Source organism: Thyridium curvatum (assembly GCF_004353045.1).
Source record: "Thyridium curvatum strain D216 chromosome Unknown NODE_60_length_267819_cov_83.081011, whole genome shotgun sequence".
In the NCBI taxonomy this organism is placed as follows: Eukaryota; Fungi; Ascomycota; class Sordariomycetes; order Thyridiales; family Thyridiaceae; genus Thyridium; species Thyridium curvatum.
The window spans coordinates 85,307-106,758 of NW_022156815.1; the positions used below are offsets into that span (position 1 = coordinate 85,307).

Here is a 21,452-nt window from a genome sequence, read left to right on the forward strand (position 1 = left end):
TCTCATCTCGAGCTAGATCATAAGCTGATGATCCGCACCACCTCTGCAACCAAGAAAGGGGTTCATAAGGGAAAAAAGCAAAGAAAACCACGAGAGATCAGCCGCCCTGGGAGGGATGGCGAGGTGGTTGTGACCCGCTTGACCGTCCTACTTGTAAGTGCAAATGCCTACCAGCCTATGAGCTGGGAGAGTCGCATTCTGTCCTGGCAGCCTACTTGCTTAGTTTCCCCGGTCGTTGGTTCTTGGGACAGCCGGCGTGGGCCCCTAGTGATTAGCACTTGCGATGACCTGCATGCCTCCAGCTCCCTTCATGCTGTGCCGGGTTGAACCTCCAGTCCTCGTGGCAATCGACTGATACCATCAGGTTGGACCTGATTGTCTCAGCATTCCCCAGCACCAGGAGCAACGACGCAATCTCGCCATCGCTGTGTTGTGCATACGACCCACCACCCGCTACGGGCCCAGGCTGGCCATTGCGTCCGTTTGCCGACAGCAGGTCTGGTCTGGTCGAGCAAAGGAATCAGACGTCCCGGGCACTCGCAGCAGGTGGTAGCGGGCAATGCCATCCATCTCTCGGCCACCGTGATGCACTTGTCTACGTGTTCTCTCCCCCCAAGGTCATGGCCAGCAAGACTCGCAAGACTCGGATTGTCGAAGAAGAGTGTGTCTTCTTGTACTACCCAGGTAGACAGTAAGTAGGTAGCCAGGGACTTCTGTACCTCTTTTTCCTCCCCCGATCGACCTTGGTGAAGCGTTTGCCGAGCAGACAGTCTGGCGTATGGTCCAGCGTGTCTTCTAGAATACACTCAGGCTGCTCGAAGAAGCCGAGGATTCTTCCTGGGATTGACTAACAGATTCGAGATTCAGCGCTCCCTGCGGTGGTTGGGAAAGCTTAACGCCTGGACCACTTTGCCCGAGCCGGTACCCACAACCCGTTACCCGCACCCCCGTATCGAAGTACACCTCAATCTCAAGACCTCAAATCTGGATGAGGTGGGTTTGTACAAGTACGAAGGTCCATTCTTTCCATTCACTCGAAAAGACCTCAGGACACCCGCCTGGGGACGAGAAGAGGGCTACAGACTTCCAAACTCGTCCGGTGGACTGGATTGGGAATGGGAATAGACGTGGATAGCTAGTAGGATGGATTCCAACCCTGACAGTGGCGATATTTAGCCTCTACTTACTCCAGCTTTCCCCCTACTACGGTATGTAGGTCCCTACTCAAGTAAATAGAGTACTCCCTGGAGCATCGAGGGCAGAGAGGCGCATCGACACCTCCACAGATCTGAACGAGGACCATGCTTGAGACGCCCGTGACACGAAGTCTCCGACTTCACGCTCCATGCCTCCTCCTACCGCAACAGAGAAAACCGATTAATTGGATATACTTTACTTTGCCAGAAGCGATCAGTTCCCGTTCCCCCTTAAACTCACTCGACTCGACCTTTCTCCAGAAAGGTACCTCCACTAGGTACTTCAAGTACCTACTTCACGCACAAAGTGCCCTGGTCCATCTCGTCTGGGTCTTCTGGGGTGCGAGGGGGTCAGACCTTCCTACGCCCAGGCCTGCTCGAAACAGGCCCTGGGCCAGAATACCCACTCCCCTCCCCGTACCTGTACCAATCAGTCCACACCACCCGTAGAGACCACCCTAGGCCCTATAAGCTCTGGCTTAATCCACTACACTTCCAGGTATTTCCATTATTTCCATACACCCCCCCTCGCTCGAATCCTTCCCGGCCCTCAAATGCTCTCCGAATCGTCCTGATGCTCAGTCTCTGGAGCCCCGGGAGAGAGGTAGAGTACATCCATCATCCATCCGCAGGCAGGATAGCGGACCGGCTAGTCTTCCCTCCCCCCTCTGCCTTGCATGACAAAAGACAGAGATCCACGATCCGTGCTTTCACGAGCAACAAACCTCCACCTCTGCTCTGGTCTACTCTGCTCTCCTGGCCCTTACGCGCAGGGTCGACTTCTTTCTTCGATTGTTCTGCCAACACACGCAATCGCATCCCCTCTCACACGCCGGCATTGCCCTGATCTCCCTCCTCCTCTGGGATCTTCGCCAAACGCTTTGCGGTTCAAACATCAACTGCCTCCGAGATCTACCCCAAACGACCTCCCAGAAACAGTGCTCGAGCGGGCCCATGCCACGGTACACGGGAAGTACCTAGCCGGCACCAGCACCAGCAATAACCTACCACCGCAACGGCCACAACCGCCGCCGCTCAACATCAACGGCGCTGCGCAACCTCGATACTTTCTGCTTGACCAGTCCCAACCGACTTTCAACCTCATAGGGAAGCGATGAGGTTCGTCCGACACCTACTCTCCCCCTCACACTCTGTCACCCTTTCAACACACCGGAGGCGACGCAATTTCTTCGCTTCTCCCCTCTCGTCCCTCGCAAAATGTCCCTAGTTGCTCTGCCAGAGACCGGCAATTTGTTCTCGCGGACTAACTCGTACATCGCAGCACCAATGGCTGCTGCCACTGACAGCGCGCAGCGACGCCCGCTGGCCGACGAGCCCGACGAACCGCCCTCTACCGCTCGCACAGTTCCCATCATGACACCCACGATACAGATGTCGGCTCCTTCTCCCGGCGACCCGATGGAGATCACCACTCCCACGAGCTCTGCTGCCCCTTCGACGACCAAGAGTCCCGGGGCCGACTCCAATGGGAACAGCGAGCCCTCCAGCAGCTCAACCAAGACCGAAACGCCATCGGCCGGCACCATGCCCGCCCCGGCTGCCGCAGCGGCTGCGGTTCACCAGCCCAAGATTGTGCAGACTGCGTTTATCCACAAACTCTACAAGTGAGCGTTGTCTGCGTACAAGGCGACCTGTGGGCGATCACCCGCTGACAAACGAGAAACAGCATGTTGGAAGACCCGAATATTCAACACCTAATATCATGGTCGAGCTCCTCTGAGAGCTTCGTCATGTCTCCCACGCACGACTTCTCAAAGGTCTTGGCGTATGTCTGCCGATTGCCATCAGTGAAAACGGCCCCCCTCAAGCTGACCTTCTCCCGTCTCATAGTCAATATTTCAAGCACACCAACATCTCGTCTTTCGTTCGCCAATTGAACATGTATGGCTTTCACAAAGGTATGCGCTCCTCTGGGTCACTCTTTAAGTCGCATTGACTCACACTGGGTGTGCAGTGAGTGATGTCTTTGCGAACGGGTCCGATTCGACCCTGTGGGAATTCAAGCATGGCGGCGGCAATTTCAAGAGAGGCGATCTTGTCGGCCTGAGAGAGATCAAGCGCCGAGCATCTCGCCACACGCCTCTCCATCGCGACTATAGCAGCAGCCAGAAGCCGGCCTCCTCACAGCCAGGAACACCAGCCGAACCTATACCGATGCCTGAGGGCTCAGATCCGAGGCTTATGGCGATTGAGCGCACCATGTACGAAATGAGCAGCAGGTTGCAGCGCAGCGAGGAGAACGCGCATTACATGCACATCAAGCAGCAGACTGTCATGGACACAGTCACGAGACTGCTGCATTTCAACCAAGAGCTTTCCAGAACCGTCCTGCAGCTTGTGCCGAACCCCGAGAACCAAATACACCGTGATGGTAAGTTGTCGAGCATAAATTGTGCTGAGGGTGCTCTCTGACGTCGTTCCAGTTGTCGCATTACAGGGCGAGATCCAACGTCAGGCAGAGATGGTTCGAAGCCTGGACGAGCCCCATGATTTCTCCTCGAGCCGCCACTATCTCGCTGGCATAGACAACGCGCCGGTCTCCCCACGCCAGTTGGCGCAAGACGATGCCAGCCGGTCGACCCTGGCGGTGCCGCAGTCACGCGCTCCCAATTACTATCGCCCATCGGTACCCTCCAACCTATCGCTCACTACTCGAAGGCCCTACGGGTCTATTGGTGCAGGCTCTACGTCCAATTCGTCGCCATCATCGCTACGAACACAGATCCCAGCTCCTCCACCAGTACCTCACCCTCTGGCTCATGTAGAGCCTCCTCCGGGGAGTTTGGCTCGGCGACATACATCAGCCGACATCCGCGCTCATGGGTGGCAACCCAACCCGTCCCCGTACGGCTCAGGGCCGTCATCCTCGCAGTGGCCATCCTCTCCCAACCGTGTGGCGCCTGAAGACCAGCGCCTGAGGGAATCGCTCTCCACATACTCCTTACAGAGCGCCTCACAGCCTCACTCCAGACCTGAGACACCCCCTCCGCCCTTTTCCAACGGAATCAGTGGCTTTGACAGCCTGAGTAATTGGTCCTGGAACTCTGCGAACCGAGATCATCGGCTAGGCCTCAAGGATAGCTCTGCCCCGCCGACCCGGCGTGGTAGTATGGCTCACATTCTCAATCCAACGGACACTGCCGAAAGAGAGGACGAGGACGAGGATCTCCGAGGAGAAGACGATCGCAAACGGAAACGCATTCAGTAGAACAATCTGACAAATTACACTGCGAGAGGAAGGCTGACGACCAAGACATCTTCCTAGCTGTGGCAGCTTTCATTTTTGGGTCTATGTACAGCAGCTCCATTTGGTCAAGGTGTTGGCGGGCATATCCTATGGATGTCCCGGCTTAATGAGGTATGGGTGGGATTTCTACGGCCGCATTTTCACGACACTTGGAGGCTTACTCTGCGACTCTTTTCATCATTGTGGATTCACTCGCACATTCCCTTTTGCCTATATTGGGTGGGTTGGTTGGCCGTCAGGAAACCAAATTTATGTGTTTTTGTATATGGGCCGGCAAGATCTGCTTTTGTCATACCCTTGTACGTCTAGCGCCAGACCGTCGTTGGCAGCTTTTTATCATCGCCTGGGATGTTTCTTTGCAGCCTTCCGTCTTGGGCTCGTCTCAGGGGCTCACTTCACTTGGACGGGTCTCAAGCGGCAGTCCGTCCAATGGGAGGACACCATGCTTTACGGAACTAATGAAAAGTAAGAGAGATCCCGTATCACGGATTTCATATCATAACGTTTGGACACTTATTTGTATTTTTATCTTTTTTTTCCTTTTTGCTTTTGCGTTGTGTCCCTCTCGAGGGTAGCGAGTGATGGGAGGGAGGGACGGGCCTTTGGAGACAGGTCGAGAGGGCGGTTTTGGCGGTACCCCGGGCAACACCCGGAGCAATAGGGAACGAGGCCTGATTTCAGTTGTGCATACTTGAAAAATACTACTGCATTTTCCTTCTAGGGATACCGATGCAGCTCAGGCTAGGGATGGCGTTTGGTGGGGAGAAGGGATTAAGTTTAGGAGGGCAAAAGGAGGCACTGCCTCTCATATTCTCATGTGTCTGATATACGAACCGTCATGAGAATCATATATCTGTTTACAATATGACTGGGCATATATCGTCGTGAATGCCTTATGAGGCAAGGTGATTGAACAATGCTCCTATTCTTGGGGGTATCTCAGGCCATCTTCTGCTTCTTCTTCTTTTTCTTCTTGCGCTTCTGCGCTTGGCCGTCTGGTGGGAGGCCCGCAGCTTGTTGTGCCTCGGGTGTGTCTATTCCACTCCCGGCCTCGGCCTGCATCCCTTCGGGTGCGTCCAATTCATTGACACTGGCTGGCGCAGCCTCGCCGTTCGGTCCGACAGTCTTCTGAGCATCCGTATCGGCGGTACTGTGATCCTCCATCTCGTCGGGCTCTCGATGTGCCCGCGCCCTCTTGAACTTCCTCCTGCCGAGCGCGCTCCGCCCTTCCTCCTCGTCGCTGCTGCTGTCCTCCCTCGCCCGCCGGCGCGCCGCCCCGTTCGTCGCATCGCCGGCGCGCCCGCCCCGGCCGAGGCCCATGCGCCGCCTCAGCGCCGCGTTCTGCGCCGCGGACGCGGGGCCGTCCTTCTCGGCCTGCTTGTTCGCGGCGGCGAAGCCGAGGCCCGCGTTGGCGCTCGTGTTGCGCAGCGAGGCGATCTCCCGCTCGAGCTCGTCTTGTAGGGCTGTCGCGGCTGAGCGCGGTGTGTTGCTGTGGCTGTGGCTGTGCGCGGCGGAGGAGGAGGAGGAGGAGCCGCCGAGCAGGGCGGAGAAGCCGACGGAGGCGGGCTTGGAGGAGGCGGGGCTTGCTGGTGGTTGAGGGGGGGTGGTGGTGGAGGAGGAGTAGAGGGAGGCGTGGCCGGCGCGCAGGCTGCTCAGGATGGATTTGTGGGAGGCTCCTAGGATGAGGTCGACGCGGTTTCGGGACTGGGTGTAGGTTGCGGCGCTCTGGGGTTTGGAGGAGGAGAAGGACTTGGGCGAGTCGTCGTCCGGGAGGGCTGGTTGGGTGGAGGGTGGCATCTTTGCGCTCGCTGGGGCGGGTTCGCCACGGATGATGTGTGTTTGTTTGATTGGGATCCGAAGAGACGCTTGGCCTGGCAAGCTATCGTGAGGGTTTCTCGGTGCTGTCTCCCAAAGGCATTGCGCTGGTTTTGTTGCAAAGATTTGACGGCGGTTCGCATGCGATCAATTGGTGTGAGGTTCGAACACAGAGCATGCTGCCTCCAGTTCTAGAACTCACACAGAAATTAATATGGGTCCACCGCTATCGAGATCTTATCGCGAGGGGTATCTGCCCATCTTATCGCCGATGCATTTTCTTCTTTTGAGCTTTGGAGATCTCGCCCTCTGCTAACTGCCGTGCCGGCTCATCCCGGGCTTGATCGGCGCCGAGGTCCAGCGACGCCGATGCTCACGATTGGGGGTTATCTGGTCCGGACAGACACTACATCTAGGGATGTTTGGGGTGGAATATAGCGAGTATGTCTTGTATTTCATTATACTTAGCTACTGAAATCATGAGTTGGTTCTTGGTAGATGGGTGCAAAGCATGCGGGATTAGGTAGGACCCAGAGCTGCCGGCTTCACCTGGGGCAGTCTATTTGCTGGACGCCTTTGATTTCTTTGTTCGTAGACTATGCAACATTGCACGCGGTATTTTGGTAAAGAGAAACAACATCCATGGACGTCTAGGCCATTGCATGACGCATGAGGTAGATCCATACATGTCGCAGAGAAGCTGTTTGCTCCCCCCTTCGTTCGGCCACATAGCTCACAGAGAGACAAACTAGTGATAGGTACCAAAATTGAGCCTCTTTTGCACGCAGCTTTCGGTGTAAAATGGGTACCAGCGGCTGTTGCGCGACAGTACCGGGCCTGAAAGAGCCAAGATTTCTGGAAAGTCGATGAGGGAGCCAATGAAAAACAGGGCTTTTAGGGGGTTCTTCTGGCGTGGGACCCAGGAGGACGAAAATGGATCGGCCATTGGCTGGGCCCAGCAGGGAAAAAGCCGATGCGTGGGAGAGCCAGGCGTCATTTATCTCGCTGTTTTGGGTGGAACACCTGCGAGAGCAACGACCGCTGTACGTCAATCTTTTTGCACTCTGCCATCACGACAATCCGGCCTTTCTGTCATCCCCCGACACAAAGGCAAAACATAGCCCTTTGGACCATCTCCCCTCTTTGCATCTTTGTTTCTTCTTCTTTCGATTGACCTCCCCATCAAAATGTACAAGCTCGGTCGTAGCAGAGCTCTGGCCTCGGCCATCTCCAAGGTGCGTTCTAATCCCCTGGTCGCCGAGCTATCCCCTGAGCTCAAAGCATCAATACCATCATCACGTTGGCGCAAAACCATGCTAACGCCGATTCGCAGCCCCAGTTCGCCCCCTCAATGCGCCTGCCCGGCTTTGCTCAGCAACGGAGAGCTCTGAGCATCCACGAGTACCGCTCTGCTGAGCTCCTGCGCGAGGTACGCTCCAACGAACCCCTTATGCCCACAGCCTCGCGTCTTCCGCGACTCGACTGCTTACAAGTAATCAATCATCACAGTACGGTGTCGGTGTCCCCAAGGGCTTCAACGCGACGACCGGCGCCGAGGCCGAGACCGTCGCCAAGCAGATTGGCACTGGTGATATGGTCATCAAGGCCCAGGTCCTGGCTGGTGGCCGTGGAAAGGGTACCTTCGACAACGGTCTCAAGGGCGGTGTCCGCGTCATCTACTCGCCTACCGAGGCCAAGATGTTCGCCGACCAGATGATTGGCCACAAGCTCATCACCAAGCAGACTGGTGCTGCTGGTCGCCTGTGCAACTCGGTCTACATCTGCGAGCGCAAGTTTGCCCGTCGCGAGTTCTACCTCGCCGTCCTGATGGACCGCGCTTCCCAGGGCCCCGTCATCGTCTCCTCTTCCCAGGGCGGTATGGACATCGAGACCGTTGCCAAGGAGAACCCCGAGGCTATCACGACCACCTACATTGACATCAACACCGGTGTCACCGACGATATCGCCCGCAAGATCGCTACCGGCCTCGGCTTCAGCGAGCAGTGCATCGAGGACGCCAAGGACACCATCCAGAAGCTGTACAAGATCTTCCAGGAGAAGGATGCCACCCAGATTGAGATCAACCCCCTGTCCGAGACCTCGGACCACCAGGTGCTGTGCATGGACGCCAAGTTTGGCTTCGACGACAACGCCGACTACCGCCAGAAGGAGGTCTTCTCGTGGCGCGATACCAGCCAGGAGGACCCTGAGGAGGTCCGCGCCGCCAAGTCCAACCTGAACTTCATCAAGCTCGACGGCGACATTGGCTGCCTCGTCAACGGTGCCGGTCTGGCCATGGCCACCATGGACATCATCAAGTTGAACGGCGGCCAGCCCGCCAACTTCCTCGACGTCGGCGGTGGTGCGACCTCGGACGCCATTAGGGAAGCCTTTGAGCTCATCACCAGCGACGCCAAGGTCACTGCTGTCTTTGTCAACATCTTTGGTGGTATCGTCCGCTGCGACGCCATCGCCCACGGTCTGATCAACACCGTCCAGTCCCTGGACCTCAAGATTCCCATCATCGCCCGTCTCCAGGGAACCAACGTTGAGCAGGCTCACCAGATCATCAATGACTCGGGCATGAAGATCTTCTCGATCGACGACCTGCAGAGCGCCGCTGAGAAGGCGGTGCAGCTTTCCAAGGTTGTGAAGATGGGTAAGTGGAATTCATCTCCATAATCGAAAAAACCTTGGAAGGCGCGATATTAACAACAAGATCTTCTAGCTCGGGATATCGACGTCGGCGTTGAGTTCACCCTCGGCATCTAAGTTTCCTAACAACAAACAAAACATGGGTTATAGATTGGTCGGCTTCTTCCGCATGCGTGCAACACATGCGGACACACAGACATACAGGCTTCCTACTTCCTTTTTTTTCCTTTTTGCAGTCATCGAGCAACTCACATGTACAACTTGCCGACGGAAAGGTGGGATGAAAGGGGAAGGTTTCACGGGCTGTGCGAATATATGAAGAGTTGCGTGTTGGAGAGATACGGGACACCCAGGGCGAACTCTAATGCATAGATGCGGACTCTCCAACTGGTGAGCGGCATCACGTCATGGCATCTGTTTCCCTATTTGTTGTCATAATTTACGGCTTATGTGTCACTGAACACATGCACTCCACTTTTTGTTTGCATGATGGTCCATGGTGAAGTACTTACCGACTTAGAGTTTGTTTATACGAGATCCAGCATCCAGCAGCTTCTTCTGGACGGCTCGACAGCGCCCAGGTGCAGGCTGGGTCCGGAACCGGATTGACATGGAGGCCATGCCGATAGACTCGATGCTAAACCTGCGAGTTAATACTCGTTCGCGTTTTCCAAAAGGTACTGGTGTTGGCGACAGGGAAGGTCCAGCAGTCTTGGCGATGGTCCATGACCGCAAGACCCCAACATAGACTGGAGCATGAAGCCCACGGGTGCTGGTGTTATGACATGTCGAGTGAACGAGTGTGTGTGCTTCCCCGCCATAATAGGGCGAAACTTGAGACAAAGGCATTCTGCAGATGAAAGCGGCCATTTGAGCTTAAGTATCTAGTGGCCGTTGCAGCGCCAGGACGGGCGGCAAGTTTCGCTGGGGTCCATCCAGGTTGGGAACGATTCGTGGACTTCTCTCGGTGAAAGTTCGGTTCGACGCCACCCACTGACAACGCAAGGACCAACGAGACTCGGTCAAGATTGATTGGATGAATGGTCCTTCCCATTCGAACTTGAAGTAAAAGTTTCTTTTCCAAGGCGAGTGAGTGTTTTGTTGTTGTTTCCCCCTCCTCTGGCTGGAGTGGATGTTTGCTTTGTGACCACTTGGTTGCGCCCCTGCTTGTTTCGAGGCTGCAAGGGACCGGTCCATCCTGCTCGGCTCGGGTAACGACAGGAAAATGAAGTAAGGCTATCGGTTCACTATTGGGAGCTGGCGGTATTTCCTACCTACCTGGTACCTAAGGTACTGTACTTCACTCCCGGTAATTAGGCGTAACCAGCGTGTTGGGTGGGCCATGTGTAAGAGGTGTAGGTAGGGCTGATTGGTGTCGAGGATGGGTGCTGCAGGACGGCAGCTTCCAAGGTTTGCGCCATGCGTCCGCCATCGCTCGCCCTGCATCTTTTCTCTTCTCTTCTTGAGGGGAGACCTTGCTCGCCCTGGATCAAGTCACCCGGGCAAGCGACAAAGGGCCAGGGCGTTTGGCAGTGATTCCTTTTCCGGGGGACATGTTGAAAATTGGCGCTAGTTCGGCAACGAAAGTTGAGTACCTACCTACACGGGGCGTCTGAGGGTGTTGTTGATAACCGGAGATGGTGGCGGTGGGCTTCCAGCGCTGAGATACCGGTGGGCCCTCGGGAGCTAGGTAGCCCACTTCAATCACTTGCCGTCGAGGTCAAGGTGAAGGAGGGTGCGGGCAAGTCGGTGCCAGCTCGGGATCTTGTATAAGAGTATTCATTGTCCCCCCCTTTTATGTTCTTGTACTCACTCTTTCAAGGGGTAGTCTTGCCTGCCATCTTGAACTCCTTTCGACCAGTTCTTAAAAGAGTCGAACCTGGCAATCTTTTCTATTTTCCAACCTGCATGCCAAAGATCTCCATCAAGCCTCGCCTCTAACGACCTTTAAAACTACCATTACACAACGACGCAAACAACCAAACCTCGAAAACTGCTCATACCCAGAACAAACACTATATACACAACAGCTTCCCATAAAGATGCCGTCCAAGTCTTTCTGGCCGCGTGAGCTCTTCTACGCGAGCCCACATCCCAGTACCCTCCCCATGGGTCAGCAAATCAACAAGGCGCCTATGTGCCCCTGCAACGCCTGCTGGAATGCGCCCATCGGGTCTCCCTCGCCGCACGCCAAGGCTCCCAAGGCGGCACCGGCCAAGAAGACGACCTCGTCTTCCTCGACTTCTTCGTTGTGGAAAAAGCAAGTGCTCACCGGCAAGCTGAGCCGCAAGGGCAGCGTGGAGAGCATGTCCTCCATGAAGCCACTTACACAGGCCATCGAGCCCGTGCGCACCAATGGCTCCGACACGGACAGTGTCTATAGCTTTGAGAAATATTGAGCACGAGCACGAGCACGACTACTGCCGGACAGCTCTTCGAAAGATTTGGCGACGGTTCTTTTCGATTCGGATTCAAAATAAGGACTGGGTAGCCCTTGGTCTTCCACCCGAGTTGAGAATGGACGCAGCTTTCGCCGGTTGTCGGCTAACACTTCACACGCCCGTTTCTTATCGCCCAGACACTTACACGCCAGTTCACCACCGATCCCCCGCCCCGGAGTGAAAGCCACTCCCCCGAAGAGACATTTCCGACACGCAACAGTAAAACCCACACACGTTACATCACATATACCTTATTAATGGCATGCGAGAGGAGAGAGATCCTCTGGAGACCCCCATTACTATTTGCGACGACAGCGAACCCGGAATCCGGCGACAGACAACCTTTGGGTGAACAACCCCCGGTTATCGGCGGTGCATACATTTGGCGCCCACGGACCCTGCATGGATGTTCTTTTCCTCTGCGGCCGACAGGCACGCTAGCACGACACAGGAGACAGAAAGCGAGTGATTTAACTCAAGAGACTAGGGGGGCCTTCTTCTGGGAAGAGTTACGCCCAAGACGCCCAGAATTCGACGACCGTGGAAGGCGGGGGAGGGCTTACGGGGTGGACACGCCCAGAGGGAATCCCATGTGTCAGGGCATTGGCGGGTGGGACTAGCGCCGTTCCCAGTCCATGGCGCAGGTTAGGCGCTGAACTTGGCGCATCCTTGCCCTGTCACCAATGATTCATCGGGGTCGCGCTTCCTTGGCGTCGGGACCAGAGCCGTGAGTGTGCTCCGGTCCGGATATGCCTCATAACGGTCAAGGGCGGGAAAACATCCGGGCTGCTGATTATAGTTGCGGGATGCGGCGCCTAGGTATTCCTGCAAGGATTTCTTGTGATAGTGTATGCGCTTCGTGGGAACAGTCCCGTGGGTTTGGGATGAATGATTGCCATGGCTTGTCCCGCGGCTTCGGGAAACACTTCTCCGTTTTGTCACTTACTTTAGATACCCTAGCCTGTCTCGATAAAAATCGCCTTTTTGAAATAGAGACTTGCCTCTTTTATCCAACTCAGGGCCCAAACGTTGGGTGACTGTGCCGGCATCGTGCTTGTTGGGCGTGGCGTTGACATGCGCATGTCGTGCAGCAATGATGTGAGTTACACTGGAGCACTGCATGTATTTGATTGATACCATTTGACGTCACACCACCGTGGTGGGCTCTTTCCATTTCTATGATTTCTATGGAATGTGCAACTCCTTCCTTGACCAAGATGGTGAGTTAAGACTCGGGCTGTTTCAAGCCTCATTGTACATTGCATGCTAGGCAGAGCTTCGCCATACTTGAGATATCGGCTCATTCTCTTCACTTTTGCGTAATGGCACCCAGCGTAGACCCGGCCATCGTGGAAGCGCTTGGCCTGGACCCCGCCTCCACCAAGATCGTCTCCCACGGCGGCTCCGGCTTCGCATCCACGTTCAAGCTGTCAAGCGTCGTCGACGGCGAGGAAAAGAATTACTTTGTCAAGACTGGGACAGGCAAAGATGCCGAGGTGATGTTTAGAGGTGACACTTCACGGACTCACAATGTCTCATATGTGCCGAACCATGAACTGACATACAGGACACAAGGCGAACATGCGTCGCTCAACGCCATCCACGGCGTCGTGCCAAACTTCTGCCCCAAGTCCCACGCCCACGGCGCGATGAGCTCCTCCCCGAACAAGTTCTTCCTCGCCACCGACTTCCTCGAGCTGGGCTCCTCGGCGCCCGGCGGGTCGGGCGAGTCCCTCGCCACCAAGCTCGCGAGGCTGCACACGACGCCCGCTCCCCTGCCCGAGGGCCGCGACGAGCCGGCCTTTGGCTTCCCCGTGCCGACGTGCTGCGGCGCCACGGAGCAGGACAACTCGTGGCGCGCCTCGTGGCCCGAGTTCTTCGCCGACTGCCGCCTGCGGCACATCCTGCGCCAGGGGCGGGCGAGCCAGGGCGCCGACGGCGCAGCGCAGCTCGCCGAGGCGGTGGAGCGCACGGCCGCGGTCGTGGTGCCGCGGCTGCTGGGCCGGGTGCAGGGCGTGCGGCCCGTCGTGGTGCACGGGGACCTGTGGAGCGGGAACCACGGGCGGGGCCGGATCGCGGGCCGGGGAGGCGCCGAGGAGGTCGTGTTCGACCCGTCGTGCGTCTACGGGCACTCCGAGTACGAGCTCGGCATCATGCGCATGTTTGGCGGGTTCGGGGGCGGCTTCTGGACGGAGTACCTGGAGCTTGTGCCCAAGGCGGAGCCCAGGGATGAGTGGGAGGACCGGCTCGAGCTGTATGAACTGTGGGTGTTTGCTTTCATTTATTTCGTCGTATTCTGTTCCTCTCGGTCTATTGAGATTGACTGTGATTCTAGATACCACCAACTCAACCACTGGGCTCTGTTTGGCTCTGGCTACAAAAATTCGGCGATGAGCATCATGAAGAGGCTGATAGACAAGTACGGGTAGATTATCCCCTGGGTTTTCTCAATTCTTGACCGGATGGGTGCCCTCTCGAGGCGAAGGCTGGCACCAGGGCTCAACAACCCGGTCGTTCTTCTTAATGAGGTTGAATTAATCTTTTATTGAATCCTTGGACTGAGTGAGACTATAGTGTAATGCCTAAGACGTATAGGTAGTTAAAGAAGAGAACGCATGCGCACAAATCACGAGTCGATATTCAGCGAGAAATGCCTGGCGGACACCAGTGGAGGTCACGACATCAACCCCTAATGCGGGAGCGCTAATCGAGTCTCGATTTCAGGGGCCACATGCACTGCTGGAGAACACACGGGGGACCCCCACAGGAGGTAAGCCACCTGCACCCGCGGCCCCAGCACCTGAGCCAATTGCACCACCGAGACCCAACCCGGTCGGAACAAGTGATCAACCGGGAGCTCATCCCTGTCACCACCCGATCATAATTGGAGCTTTGTACAGACCACCTCGCCAATCACCAGCGACAACGGTGGCCAGTTCGAGAAGACAAGGGTTGATGTCACAAGCCCATTAATTTTCCTGCTGCATTGCCATTTCCGCCTCCACCGATCGCCCTATCCACGAACCCTCAAGTCGGCGCAACAGAGACGAAGGGAAAAAGACCCCTCTCCCCTTCTTCCCAACCTGCTTCTTCCGTCCGACACACAAACACACGGTCTACTGCTGTGGTGCCCTCCTCCAAGATGAACGGCCATTTCTCTGCGGTCGGCGCGGACGCCACCGCCCAGGAGTACGAGCATGGCATCCAGGTCATCGATGAGGAAAAGGAGTTCAAGTAAGCCTGTGCTCGGTCGCATAGTCCCTCCCGCCCACCACGCACCATCGCAATGGACAACATCGCTCACAGACATGCGTCGCAGCGCCAACGTCAATGCCTACCTCCAAGAGACCAGCGTCGCCCAGGCCGGCTTCAACTATCACCTCATCTCCGTATTTGGCTCGCAGTCCACCGGCAAGTCGACCCTGCTGAACCACCTCTTCGGCACCGAGTTCAACGTCATGTCCGAGGCCGAGCGCCGCCAGACAACCAAGGGTATTTGGATGTCCAAGAACAAGAATGCCACCGCAGGCTCCGTCGACCTGGCGGAGAACATTCTGGTCATGGATGTCGAGGGCACAGATGGTCGCGAGCGCGGCGAAGACCAGGACTTTGAAAGGAAGAGCGCCCTCTTTGCGCTTGCCACGAGCGAGGTCCTCATCGTCAACATTTGGGAGCACCAGGTCGGTCTCTACCAGGGGGCCAACATGGGTCTCCTGAAGACCGTCTTTGAGGTCAACCTCCAACTGTTCCTGAAAGACAAAGAGTAGGCCGCGAGATTGCTTCTGGAAGGGACCTGTTGTGGATGTGCTAACGAGCGGTTTGCATAGATCTACGCCTCGATCCCTCCTATTCTTCGTCATTCGCGACCACATAGGCAACACGCCGCTTGCCAACTTGCGGAACACGCTGATCCAAGACCTGACCAAGATCTGGCAATCGATCTCCAAGCCACCAGGGCTGGAGAACTCAAAGATCGAGGACTACTTCGATTTCGCCTTTGCTGCACTCCCCCACAAGATCCTCCAACCCGATAAATTCGTGACCGAGGTACAAAATCTTGGCACCAGATTCGTCGCCGGCCACCGCTCCACGAAGGACCAGGAGTTTGTCGGAGGCGTCTTCCTCCCCGAGTACCACCGCAGGATACCTGCTGACGGCTTCTCCGTCTATGCCGAGGGCATCTGGGACAAGATTGTCCATAACAAGGATCTCGATCTGCCCACTCAGCAGGAGCTGCTCGCACAATTCCGTTGCGACGAGATCTCGCGAGAGGTGCTGCTCGCATTCGACACGGTGATAGCGCCCCTCGAGGAGAACCAGGCCGATGCCACTCGGTCCGGGAAGCCCTTTGTGCTTCCCGTTCTTGGGGCCACAGGTAGCGAGGCGAGGACCAAGTGCCTGGCAGCGTTCGGAACCCAGGCTAGCAGGTACCACAAGGGTGTCTATACTACGAAGCGTGCCGAGTTGGAGAGCAAGATTGACACGCGGCTCAAGGTCCTGTACCAGGGACAGCTTTCTGCTGCTCACAAGGCCGGTGTCACAGCCTTCAGCGATGCGGTCAGCGGCGCAGTCAAGGCCGGGCAGAAGTCGGGCGGTGCTTATGACTTTGCCGAGATTGTCGAGAAGCAGAAGAGAAAAACGCTCGACATCTTCAAGCAAGAAGCTCAGAGTCTCCTGATCGAGGGCGTGGCCTGGACCAACTTCAAGCCTCAGTATCTCCTGTTTGAGAAGGAACTGGATGAGGTCAGTGCGCGCCTCAGGAAGGAGGAGATGCGCCGGTTGGCTACAAGGGTCGAACGCTGGGTCAGGTCGCGGCTTGGCGATGCGGTGGGCCTGGAGTTCAACAAGCTAGGCTCTGGTCGTGCCGGAGCTGGCGCACCGGAACTCGGCGAGAAGCCAGCGAGCGAGAAGGATCTTTGGGACCGCATTTGGAACGTCTTTGTTGCCATCGTCAAGGAGGCACAAGAACGCTTTACCGAGCGGGCCAAGAGCTTCGAGGCCAGCGAGGACGAGGTAGAGATCGGCCTGTGGCGCCTGCGTCGCAAGAGCTGGATCGCTTTGCGCGAGAAGATCGAGGAGGAGGTCATGGAGGGCAACATTCTTCTCAAGCTGCGTGAGAATTTCGAGGACAAATTCCGCTATGACGAGGCGGGCGTGCCCCGGATCTGGCGGCCCAGCGATGACATCGAGGGGATCTACACCCGTGCCCGGGAGTCTACCCTTGGGCTCATTCCGCTTCTCTCAAGATTCAGGCTCGCCGAGACTATCGCCCCCCCAGATCTCCCGGCTTGGGTCGGGCCGCAACCGCATGGCGTGGAGCTCGAGGACGAGGAGGATCTCCCTCCCATCGGCGGCGTGGATGAAGAGGAAGGGAAGAGCCTCGAAGAGGAGATGACGGTGCTCAGCGAGAGCAAGCGGCAGGATCTCGTCATCCGATTCAAGAAGACCGCTGACGGAGTGTACGTCGAGGCCAAGCGTAGCGCCCTTGGCGGCATCACGCAGGTGCCGTTGTATTTCTACATCATCCTGTTGGTGCTCGGATGGAACGAGATCGTCATGGGTAGGTCTACAGTCTTGCATCGCATGGTTTCTGGTCGACACGCTAACCTTGTTCCCGCGCAGTCTTGCGCAATCCTTTCCTTTTCCTCCTCATCCTCATCACCGCAGGAGGCACCTACGTGGCATACACGCTCAACCTGCTGGGCCCCATGATGCAGATGGCCAACGCCGCGTCCAACCAGGCCGTGGAGATCGGCAAGGCAAAGCTCCGAGACTTCCTGGAGAACAATGACACGGCGCGACAGGCGCTGGCCATGCCCGCCAGGGAAAACAGCTCTGCGAGCATGGACACTTTGGATAGCAGGGGCAAGAAGAAGGCCGAGGCGGCCGACGACGACGACGAGATCTAGACCGGGGGGGCCATTCATGATACATAATACAACTTTACAAAGTATGGATACGCAGGGTGACGCAGGTAACGACTGGACGGTAATGTGCGGCGCGAGACCTCATTGCTCCGGCGATGGTGTTTCGGGTGGTTTAGCAGACTGCTAATGGATATAATTTAACCCCAAGGACAGAAGGAAAAAACTCCCAAGCTCCAGTTTCCATGCTATGCATTTGTGATCTAGAAGGCCTCGAGCCCGACAGGGGTGCCGAACCAGGCCCCTAGCTCGTCCGAGTCCTTGTCGCGGTCGCCATCGGAGACGAAGAAGTCGGTCATCTTGGTGCTCTCGCCGTCGTCGTCGACAGGCCACTCCACCCTGACGGCGTTGCCCTTGTTTGACTCGAGCATGTCCTTGACCGTGCCCCAGCTGAATCGGCACTCGGGGCCCCAGCCAAAGACGGGGTGCATATTCCTCCTGAGCCAGGCGGTGCACCTCGCGTCGGAGGGGTACCCGGAGCCCCAGCCCTCTTCCGCCACTTCCTCCTCCTCCGCCTTGCCGCCCCCGTCGTCGTCGACATCCATCGCCCCCTCGCCATCCGCCTTCGTCGCAACGGCGGCCCGCGCATGGATGCCGTACTGCACCTCGAGGGCGACGTCCCTCGTGACCTTGGCGCAGACGCTCGCGGCGCTGACGCACGGGTACAGGCTGTCGGCCTTGGAGGCGACGGTGATGCGGGCCGTGGGGAAGACGCGCTCGAGGCGGGCCTGGTAGGGCTTCGGGGGCCCGACGGTGTCGACGTAGATCTCGCGGACGTTGACGCCGCGGGCCATGACGCCGCGGATCAGGGCGACGGTGGCGTCGAAGGCCTGGGCGTTGAGGTTGTAGGTCGCGGCGCCGGTGCCGCCGGTGCCGCGCAGCATGCCGGCGCCGATGTCGCGGGCCGACAGGGCCGAGACGGCCCAGCCGCAGGAGGAGTGCAGGTCCGACCCGGGGTCGCAGAGGGCCTGCATCAGCGCGGAGCGGACGGCGGGCGTGAGGACCTTGGAGTCGTCGAAGTGGTGCGCCGTCCGCAGGAGGGGGTCGGACAGCGGGGCGGGCAGGTAGAAGACGCCGTAGACCATGGGGCCTAGGACGGGCCCGCGGCCGGCCTCGTCGACGCCGAGGACGCAGGGCGGGCCGCCGGCGGCGGGGGCGGGGGCCGGGTTGGTGTCGTCGGCTGGTTGCTGTTGTTGTGACGTGGACTGCGACGGCGGCGATGATGAGGTGGAGGAGGAGGAGGAGGGGGCCAGCAGGCTGGGCGGGACGGGGCAGTAGTATGTGTATGTGTCGCCGGCGAGGAGGGCGGGCTCGTCGATGGAGGGCGGCACAAAGACGCCGTCTGCGGGTGCCTCGAGGGCGATGGTCTCCTCGGAGGGCTGAGGGTCTCCTTCCATCGGGTCGGCGTCGGCGGGCGGGCGGCGAGGGAGCGACAGATGATAACCTCTCTAACCTGTGACGGTTGCGGGAGAAGCTCGAATTACAGAGCAAGACAGGCAAGTCTCAATTCAAGGTGTCCAAAGGGTTTCTGTATTTATCCCAAAGCCGGAAACCAATACACACGATTAAACATCGGTACAGTCTTGGTCTGGTCTGGTCTGTGATGAGTCTCTCTTTGAACGAGTTGTGTCGTCGCATCTTTCTGATAGGTAGAACCTCCAAGGTGGGGGGGATGGCCAGGGATTCTTGCCAATTGAGACGCGTCGAGGAGACGCGTTTTCCCACTTTCGGCGCTTTCCCGCTTTCCCACCTCGCCCGCAAATGCAGCAAATGCAGCCAATCAATCGCGACACGCGCGCTTGCGAGCGCCCAGGGCCAAAATTAAGCACCACCACCACCTCCACGACGCCCAACAAACAACGATGAACAACTGTTGCGTCTGTCCTCCAGGGTCATAATTGCTTTTTGATCGGCGACGCTTCTTTTCGAACCTCTGCGACGAGACTTGTACTGTGCCTTTTGACGCGGCCGCTCTCTCCTGAACGCGCGGCGACGACTTGAAACACCAAAGAAGAAGGGTTCAATACACGCGACATGGCTCGCCTTCAGGGGAGCCAACGGCGCAGCAATGCGCCAAACGAGCATGTCTACGCCCTTGGTGAGAGGGGACGGTATGTCCGGATCCCAGTCGCGAAACCTTCCACTCCGGACACCTGTGGCTGACCCGTGTGCGTGTGTTGCGCTTGCGCAGGAAAACCGGCGTCACGCTCAAGGACACCGGGGTGCGCGACGAGTATGGCATGCAGCCAATCGACGACATCTTCTCGTCGCCGGAGAAGGGCGGGAACGACTCGGACGATGGCGAAGCAGATATGGACCTGACTACCGGTAAGAACAAGGACATCAATAAGTGCGGTCGCGCAAGCAAAGCACCCGCCCTGCTAACAAAGGACTCTTTCCCGCATCCCTAGCCTCCGGTCCGGACCCGGCAACCCTCATCAACGGCCAGAATGGCAACCGCCTTCCCATCCCGCGCGCCCGGTCGCCAATCAAGACGTTTCTGCAATCCCCCGCGATTAGAAATCCGGCGGGGTCGTCGTCGCCCAACAGAGAGAACGACCCTGGCCAGATGAAGGCGGTGAACAGACGCCTCAACTTTGGTGCGGAAGCGCGCCACCTGCCCAGGCCCATGGCCAACGGCGCCAGGACGAACGGCGCGAGCAGCCGATTCAGCGAGAACCGCTCCGAAGATGAAGACGACGAAGAGGAGATTTTGCACGGGAACCAGGGCTCCGCGGCCGCTGCGGACGGTGACGACTCGATGCAGATGCTCGATGCGCCTGGAGACTATGACGAACCCGACGCCGAGCCGGAGGAGGAGCAAGACGAAGACGAGGATGCACCACCGCACGAGGAAGCCGAGCCGGCTTCCGAAGAGGACGAGGCACCCATCAAGCCGACGAAAAGACGAGGACGCCCGGCCAAAAGCAGGGCAGTACCTGAAGACTCAGAAGATGTGTCAGAACCGGCACCCAAGCGGAGGAAGCCCGGGCGCAGTTCACTCAACGAGGATCAAGAAGCCCAGAATGAAGCAACACTGCCCAAGCCTCAAGGGGTGGAGATGCAGAGCAAGGGCAGAGGCAGAGGCAGGAAACCCGCCAAGCTAGCCGCTCCCGGGACGGCAGACGAGGGCGAGTCTTCCTCCAGGCAAGCCGACGCGCCGCCAAAGGCCAAACGCGGCCGCAAGCGCAAGTCGTCCAACGTCGGCGACGAGTCCGTCGTCATCACCCGCGGCCCGCCCCTGCCAAAGGCCCGCGGCCTGGTCATCAGCCGCCGCGAGGTGCCCGGCGAGGCCGGCATGGTCAGGACGCGCTCCGGGCGCAACTCGTTCAAGCCCTTGGCCTTCTGGCGCAACGAGCACGTCGAGTTCGACCAGTCCGAAGTCCTCGAGGACCGCTTCGGCCGCGGCAAGGGCACCAGCCGCTTCGTGCTGCCCGCCATCAAGGAGGTGCACCGGGTCGAGGAGGAGGTCGCGCCGCACAAGGCCAAGTCGAGCAGGCGGAGGCCGGCCGCGAGCGGCGGTGCATCGAAGAGGCGGCGGGCGGCCGGGGACGACGACGGCGAAGGCGACGAGCCCGCCGAGCCCTGGGAGGAGGACCCGGGCGAGGTGGTCGGCGAGGTGGTCGTGTGGCGGGCCGAGCACGAGGCCAACCCGCCGTCGCTCGACGACGAGCTCGAGGTCACCGACGAGCAGGTCGCGCTGTCGAGCGCGGCGGTGCAGACGCGCGACGTCCGTAACGGGGACTTCCGCTTCGCCAAGACGCTCAGCACCCCTTACTTTGGCGCGGGCGTCGTCGACATGCCGCCCGGCAGCCTCAAGCGGCCCAAGAACTCGCGCAAGATGCACATGACCTTTTTCGTCTTCACCGGCCGCGTCCAGGTCACGGTCAACGAGACGCAGTTCCGCATCAGCAAGGGGGGCATGTGGTTTGTGCCCAGAGGTCAGTAGTGTCTTTCCCTTTTTTTTTTGTTTTTTTTTTTTTGCTTCATCATCGGGGTCTTTTCACCACCTTTCCTTCCGCGGCGCAAAAGGGGTGGGGTGCCCGGATTTTCGCTGACGCGTTGGACAGGCAATTTCTACAGTATTGAGAATGACTACGACCAGCCCGCAAGGATATTCTTCGCGCAGGGCTGCGAGACCCAGGCGGTCGTG

General features: G+C 58.0%; 8 protein-coding genes across 8 annotated transcripts; 6 read left to right on the forward strand and 2 right to left on the reverse strand.

Moving 5' to 3' along the window:
* Nucleotides 1-2,414: 2,414 nt before the first annotated feature.
* Nucleotides 2,415-4,425, forward strand: E0L32_008803 (uncharacterized protein; the record flags this gene model as incomplete). The annotated part of the gene is made up of 5 exons (XM_031143698.1): nt 2,415-2,821; nt 2,884-2,982; nt 3,048-3,115; nt 3,172-3,588; nt 3,641-4,425. 5 exons carry the CDS (start codon nt 2,415-2,417, stop codon nt 4,423-4,425), a joined length of 1,776 nt encoding a protein of 591 aa, XP_030991667.1.
* A 978-nt stretch (nt 4,426-5,403) lies between these two features.
* Nucleotides 5,404-6,261, reverse strand: E0L32_008804 (uncharacterized protein; the record flags this gene model as incomplete). Its single annotated transcript, XM_031143699.1, has 1 exon — nt 5,404-6,261. One exon carries the CDS (start codon nt 6,259-6,261, stop codon nt 5,404-5,406), a length of 858 nt encoding a protein of 285 aa, XP_030991668.1.
* A 1,205-nt stretch (nt 6,262-7,466) lies between these two features.
* Nucleotides 7,467-9,051, forward strand: E0L32_008805 (uncharacterized protein; the record flags this gene model as incomplete). The annotated part of the gene is made up of 4 exons (XM_031143700.1): nt 7,467-7,514; nt 7,613-7,708; nt 7,789-8,938; nt 9,008-9,051. The coding sequence occupies 4 exons, from the start codon at nt 7,467-7,469 to the stop codon at nt 9,049-9,051; spliced, it is 1,338 nt and encodes a 445-aa protein (XP_030991669.1).
* A 1,925-nt stretch (nt 9,052-10,976) lies between these two features.
* Nucleotides 10,977-11,333, forward strand: E0L32_008806 (uncharacterized protein; the record flags this gene model as incomplete). The annotated part of the gene is made up of 1 exon (XM_031143701.1): nt 10,977-11,333. The coding sequence occupies one exon, from the start codon at nt 10,977-10,979 to the stop codon at nt 11,331-11,333; it is 357 nt and encodes a 118-aa protein (XP_030991670.1).
* Nucleotides 11,334-12,697: 1,364 nt separating this feature from the next.
* E0L32_008807 (uncharacterized protein) lies at nt 12,698-13,804 on the forward strand (the record flags this gene model as incomplete). The annotated part of the gene is made up of 1 exon (XM_031143702.1): nt 12,698-13,804. One exon carries the CDS (start codon nt 12,698-12,700, stop codon nt 13,802-13,804), a length of 1,107 nt encoding a protein of 368 aa, XP_030991671.1.
* A 713-nt stretch (nt 13,805-14,517) lies between these two features.
* On the forward strand, nt 14,518-17,284 carry E0L32_008808 (uncharacterized protein; the record flags this gene model as incomplete). Its single annotated transcript, XM_031143704.1, has 4 exons — nt 14,518-14,609; nt 14,695-15,138; nt 15,203-16,935; nt 16,998-17,284. 4 exons carry the CDS (start codon nt 14,518-14,520, stop codon nt 17,282-17,284), a joined length of 2,556 nt encoding a protein of 851 aa, XP_030991672.1.
* A 218-nt stretch (nt 17,285-17,502) lies between these two features.
* On the reverse strand, nt 17,503-18,696 carry E0L32_008809 (uncharacterized protein; the record flags this gene model as incomplete). Its single annotated transcript, XM_031143705.1, has 1 exon — nt 17,503-18,696. One exon carries the CDS (start codon nt 18,694-18,696, stop codon nt 17,503-17,505), a length of 1,194 nt encoding a protein of 397 aa, XP_030991673.1.
* A 637-nt stretch (nt 18,697-19,333) lies between these two features.
* E0L32_008810 (uncharacterized protein) lies at nt 19,334-21,248 on the forward strand (the record flags this gene model as incomplete). The annotated part of the gene is made up of 3 exons (XM_031143706.1): nt 19,334-19,410; nt 19,491-19,627; nt 19,711-21,248. 3 exons carry the CDS (start codon nt 19,334-19,336, stop codon nt 21,246-21,248), a joined length of 1,752 nt encoding a protein of 583 aa, XP_030991674.1.
* Between the last annotated feature and the right edge of the window lie 204 nt (nt 21,249-21,452).